Source organism: Alosa sapidissima, chromosome 21 (genome assembly GCF_018492685.1).
Source record: "Alosa sapidissima isolate fAloSap1 chromosome 21, fAloSap1.pri, whole genome shotgun sequence".
In the NCBI taxonomy this organism is placed as follows: Eukaryota; Metazoa; Chordata; class Actinopteri; order Clupeiformes; family Clupeidae; genus Alosa; species Alosa sapidissima.
Window position 1 is genome coordinate 23812849 of NC_055977.1, and position 6506 is coordinate 23819354.

The 6506-nt window shown below is 45.4% G+C and overlaps 1 protein-coding gene across 5 annotated transcripts in view; it reads right to left on the reverse strand.

Moving 5' to 3' along the window:
- Nucleotides 1-6506, reverse strand: part of ppp1r9a (protein phosphatase 1, regulatory subunit 9A) — a 50282-nt gene that overhangs the window by 16325 nt on the left and 27451 nt on the right. For all 5 annotated transcript variants that reach the window (XM_042077591.1, XM_042077590.1, XM_042077587.1 and 2 more), the window contains exons 7-8: nt 2389-2544; nt 1545-1598 (exon numbers count right to left, since the gene is read on the reverse strand). In XM_042077591.1, the coding sequence (XP_041933525.1) occupies nt 1545-1598; nt 2389-2544 (210 nt within the window). The remainder of the gene's footprint in view (nt 1-1544; nt 1599-2388; nt 2545-6506) is intronic.

A 6506-nucleotide genomic window follows, 5' to 3' on the forward strand; every position in this document is an offset into this window, starting at 1 on the left:
ACACACACACACACACACACACACACACACACACACACACACACACACACACACACACACACACATGCAAGCACACACACACACACACGCAGACATGCAGACACACAATCACACACACACACACACACACACACACACACACAGGTACACACACCCACACCCACACACACACACCCACACACAGGTACATACACACACACACACAGACACACACACACACACACACACACACACATGCAAACACACACACACACAGGTACATACACACGCACACACACACACAGGTACACACACAAATTCACCAGAGAGTGTCAGAGATAGCCCACAGAACCACTTAAGGTTTAGAATTACACACAGCTCTCATCGGAGCATAGAGGAAGGTGGGAGAGAGAAAGCAGGGGGAGGAGAGGGATAGAGAGAAGGAGAGGGAAAGGGAGGAGTGAGAGAAGTCCTAGGGTACTTTATATTTCTTCACAGCCAATATCAAGAGCAGCGTAGCACAGATGAGGCAATTTGTAAGATGGCGTGAAATGGCTAATGTTCATGTTCAGGCAGCCTTGACATAGAGACTCTAGCGCTGACAATGAGAATTGAAATGGAGATAGAATGAGAAAACTCAAGACCTTCAGACTGAACAGGAACAGTGAAGATGGAATGACAGAAGCGTAAAACAAAACACAAAAATGGCAAAGACAGCCAGAGAGAGAGAGAGAGAGAGAGAGAGAGAGAGAGAGAGAGAGAGAGAGAGAGAGAGAGAGAGAGAGAGAGAGAGAGAGAAGCTATATACCCTGTCTGCGTTTAAAACGGTACTACAACTCCCAGTTCTAAACACCATCATATAAAGCAGATTGTCTGGCAGGTCTTTTAAACAAAGACTTTAAACAACCAGGCCATGTAACACTAAAAGCAGAGCAGCCGTGCAATTAGCCTGACATGCCTCCTGATTGTCACGTATGCAAGGAGTACAAACCCCTGGAGTTCAGCCCTCATTTTGACAGACTAGTCGCTTAACCAGCTGTGTGCCAAGAGGAGCAGATGCTAATAAACACCTGTTACCCCTCACTACAAGTGTGCTTAGGCTGTCGCACCAAAACATGCCAGCTAGCTGTTTACCCAGACCTAGCACAGCACTGAATTATGAACTATAATCTGGTTAGCTAGGCATTTACAATTCACAAGGATTATGACTAACAGTGAAACATACATTAGCTTTCCCAGAAGGATTATTTAGTTGTTTCCCAGTAGCTACAAAGCTAATTATTCACATCTTTTAAAACAACCCCACTTTCTAAACGTCTACTTTTGTAATCTATTCTTTCTCTTACCAAGCCAAACTAACCTGAGTCTATCTCACAATATCAACATTTCTCTCTGAAAATCAGCGACTCCCAATTTCCAAATCATGCAACCTCCCCCCTAAATCAAGGCAAGCAAGGCAAGGCCAAGCAGTGGAGGGATGCCCCTATCTCCCTGCATCTTTGGCCGAGTTTTGAAGCAGCCGGGCGATGAGGGGAGAGGTAAAAGAGAGACGGAGAGATCCTTACCTTGCTTTTGAGTTTCTGAATCTCGGCCTCTGTGACTGTGTGCTTTATCTGCAGCTGTGGACACACAGAGAGGAGGGCAGGCAAGGGTGGGGGGAGAGAGAGAGAGACAGTGAGAGAAAGAGAGAGGAAGAGGAGGAGGAGGAGGAGGAGGAGGAGGAGGAGGAGGGGGATCGTATCAAACGTCCAGCCTTGGCTCAGAGCGGCACAGCGATGGCTGCTGCTGATGCTACGCTAACCATCAGTGCTGCACTCAGGAATCACAAGTCCTGTCTCTCAGGCGCACGGGGAGACAGGAGTGGAGAGAGGGATCGACGGTCCAGAAGGGATCGGTAGTGTGTGTGTGTGTGTGTGTGTGTGTGTGTGTGTAAGTGATTGAAGGAGAGAGGGTGTGTTTGTAAGTGAGCTAGAGAGACAGAGAGAGAGAGAGAGAGAGAGAGAGAGAGGGGGAGAGAGTGTGTCGTGTGTGTGAGTGAGTGAATAAGTAAGTGAGTGAGTGAGTGAGTGAGTGAGAAAGGGAGGGAAGGAGGGAGTGGCATGTAGATAGAGGAATGTAGTGAGGACAAAGTGGAGGAGGGCATGGGCTATGGGATGCTGGGATTTGATATTTTCAACATCGGGAGCCATGTAACACGGCTCAGGCAATTTGAGTGATGGAGTAAGATCTCATGGTTACACAAGGAGGATTTTCCTGCCAGACCGGCTCACAAAACTACATGAGCACAGCCATCACTATCTGCGGACATCGGCAGTATCACTAAAACAGTGTCTTTAAGGGATTGCAGGTCTATTTTTAAATGAAACAAAACTCCTTGAGCTGAAGATTACTTTGGGGTCACTTTTGTACCTCTCGGAATTTCTGATACAGTTTGGTGGCATCCAGGTCGGAGGGCGAGATGACGTCCTCAGTCTCGGGAAGGTCAAACACCTCGATGGTCATCTCGCCGCTAGTGACGGCCGGCCCCACCTCGTCCTCTTCCTCGTCGGTGGCGTACTCCCCCGTCTGAGACAAGGCATAAGAGCCGCTAGCGTTAGTATTTCACCTTGCAAAACCAAACCATCCAGACATTCACGTCTGACCAAGACACTCACCGGCGCATAGCCACAGATGTGGGGATAAGGGGGGTGTCCAGCACCAGTGCATCTTGTACAAGGCTTAAGATAAGCCAGCAGAAGATAAACATGCTAATGGCAACACTAGAGCTATAAATCTGGAGGATAGGTTAGAATAACTGTAGTTGTGAGACACTGACCAGTACAGTATGTCAAATTTACACACGCACACGCACTCACACTCAAACACACTGTGTGTGTGTGTGTGTGTGTGTGCTCTACTATGAGGTTCTGTCTAAAACAGTACATTTTCACTAGAAAGCTGAAGCCTGAGGTAACAGAGCTGAATAGCACAGATACTGAGAGATATGATGTTCATGCTCGGCTGCCTGCACTCTTGCACTTGAAGGGATGCAAATGTTTTTAAGGTGAGATGGTTTAGCCCGACTGCTCTAAACTTTGTGTCTGACAAGACAGGTGTGCCTACTTTGACAAGCATTTTCGTTTTTCATTTCACACACAATAACACACATGCCAACACACACACACACACACACACACACACACACACACACACACACAAACACACACACAAACACACACGTCCACACACACACATGCACACACACACACACACACACACACACACACACACACACACACACACACACACACACACACACACACACACACACAAACACACATATGCCCAGTGAATGGATGGGCCTTTGATCGATGTAAAGCACCTGGAGGTATATGAGCGGAGATTAAAGTGAGTTTTCCTCCCACTCTGCTCTACACGCAGGCTGAAGCTACTGAGTGCTGCTGTTCTGTGCTGGCTTGGCCACAGGAGAGCAATTAGCTCGTTTCAGAATGTCAGCCTCTATTAGTCTATAGGTCTGCGCCAGGGTTTACATTATAGGAAGGCACTAAGGCTCCAGGAAGCAGGCGGGGCCGACTGCGCTCTATGAAAAGCCCCAGATGTTACAGTAACACACAGTGCAGAGGAGGAACTACCCACTGACCCTTTTCATGTGCACTGCAGGATGTATGGCAAGTATGAATGGCAAATGGCAAATCACATGTATGGCAAAATTAATCACTGCAATGAAAACTCAACAGTCCTCTCTAAAACTGTAATTATTTCAACAAAAGCATACATACATGCACCAGTTATCACCACTACATCAATGTAATGCTGTAAGTAAATGTAGGCCTACTCTAAACAAAAATGTAGCAACAAAACAATAGTAAAAAGAAAAAAAAACAATTACTGGAGAAATTGCTTTTGAAATTTTTTTTCAAAAAGAAAAAAATATGTTTTTCTTGTGTGTGTGGTGGGGTTGGGGGGAGGGATTATGGATCCTGCCTTCTGTTCAGATCTAGCCACAAGTCCTCGTCGACATCACAGGCGATGTCCTCTCGGGCTAGGCAATGGGGAAAATATATCACCATGTGTGCCATGTCCACTTTTGAACTGACCCCACCTCAATGTCTCTGCATGCCCCTTCCATTGCTTGCAAAAGAGGCATGCAGGTATGTGGTTAATGGTTATATACTTTTCATTGGCACACTGAAAATAATTATTCTATTTTAGAAATGGGTAGTAAAGGGGCAAATACAGAACTCAATGTAAAAGTGCATGTGTGTGTATTAGTGAGTGAGCACATGTATATTACTGTAGTGAGTTAACACATGTGTGTGTGTATTAGTTTGTGAGTGCATGTGTGTGGATTAGTGAGCAAGTGCATGTGTGTATATAAGTAAGCGAGTGCATGTGTGTGTATTAGTGAGTGAGCACACGTGTATTAGTGAGCAAGTGCATGTGTGTTAGCGAGTGAGTGCATGTGTGTACATTAGCGAGCAAGTGCATGTGTGTATATTAGTGAGTGAGCGCATGTATGTATTAGATCATGAGCACATGTGTATATGTATTAGGAAATGCCTGTGTTTATTGGTGAGTGAGTAAATGTGTTTGTGAGAGAGTGAATGTGCTAGTGAAAGAGTGAATGTGTTATTGAGAGAGTGAATGTGTTAGTGAGAGAGTGAATGTGTTAGTGAGAGAGTGTGTGTGTGTATTAGGCTGTTGTTGTCCTGTTTCTGACCAGTGCTGGCATGGACAGCAGCCTAAGGCAGCTGCTTATGCTGAGCTGCTGTGCTAATCCACCCAGCAGGACATTTCTGGAGGGGACCTTTCTGTCTTTTCTTTTCTTACATTCTTTCTTTCTTACTTATTGTCTTCCTGTCTTTCTTTCTTTCTTCTCTATCTCATCCCGCCTTTCCCTTATTTTATTTTTCCATTTGTGCAATTTATTTTACTCAGCATCTCTAACTCTGTTTCTCATCTCATTCCCTTCTCTCACACACACACACACACACACACACACACACACACACACACACACACACACACACACACACACTCACACACACACACACACAGTACTACTCTGTAAGACCCTTTACACTTATGTCCATCAGGATCCTTATTTCCCTGATATTGCACTAATCCAATCCACAATCTTACACCTAGAGCTGACACACAAACACACACACACACACACACACACACACACACACACACACACACACACACACACACACACACACACACACACACACAAATGGAAACATATACACATGACACGTCTTAAGACCAGCAAACAATAAATACCATTATGACTGTTGTGACAAGCCACTGTACCTATACCCTGGGTATAACACATACTCTCTCTCTATTCTCTCTCTCTCTCAGGCACACCCTCTAAACATTTAAAATACACCAAAGAATCCAGTACAGACTGTCTTGTACGCAGACATCTCCAACCTGCGCATGTTTATTAGCCTAATGCTGTGACTAATGGAGAACATAATGGAGGGATCGCTGGAGGACTCAAATGTGTGACGTGTGTCTGTGTGTGTATGCAAGACCTCACACTGAGACAACTCAAGCCAAGGTAGCATTACAGCAGGTGAGAGAGAGAGAGAGAGAGAGAGAGAGAGAGAGAGTAGCTGCAGCATGGGCTGTTCCGGGCTGCCAGTGTCTCGACAGCCCCGCATTAGACACCCGAAGACACCCGAATCCAAGCCCCAATGTGCATTTCCACTGACAAGTAATGAAGGACGCGTGCCTGAATACCATTAAATGCCCTCACTACCACCACCACCACCACTAACACCAGCACTGCTTCCACCACCACCCAACCCCCTGATGCACGTTATAGCATTTAAATTGTATGGCGTCTTACAAGGACAAATCATTTCTTTGACACCTTGACATTTCTTTGGCACTTGAAATGATCACCCAGTCCTCAAATCATAAGAGGGAGCTGCTAACGTCTGCCGCTGCCCCCTATAGGCGTGATTATGACCGCCTGAGTGATGGTATCTAATTACTTGGGTGCTTTTGTGAGGTCTCGCAGTGATGCGTTAATGTAGCTGCCTATTGTCATGGCAACGGAGGCAAGCATTACCGAAATGCGTTTATCTGTCTGTGTTTAATGTGTGAAAAACAAATCACCTGTGCTTTAGGGCTGCCCGACAGACTGTCACTAACAGAGGGCAACTGAGAGACGAGTGATAATGTGTGTGTGTGTGTGTGTGTGTGTGTGTGTGTGTGTGTGTGTGTGTGTGTGTGTGTTGCTTTGTGAGGCTGAGTGTGTTGAATGCAAGCTCTGCTACAGTTTCTCATTCAAAAATAAAATCATCTATAATTTCTAGTACATAATGAAATATACAGAGAGACCATAATTGTACACAAATTATCAACATGCAAAATGCACAAACCACTAATCATCTGCATTGTAATTCACTGTGCATTTTATGTTTGTGTGGGAAGCTTGGACTTAATCAACTTTGGGATATCTGCCAAATTTGCTTAGATGAGAGAGAAACTGGCATGCACATTAAAGA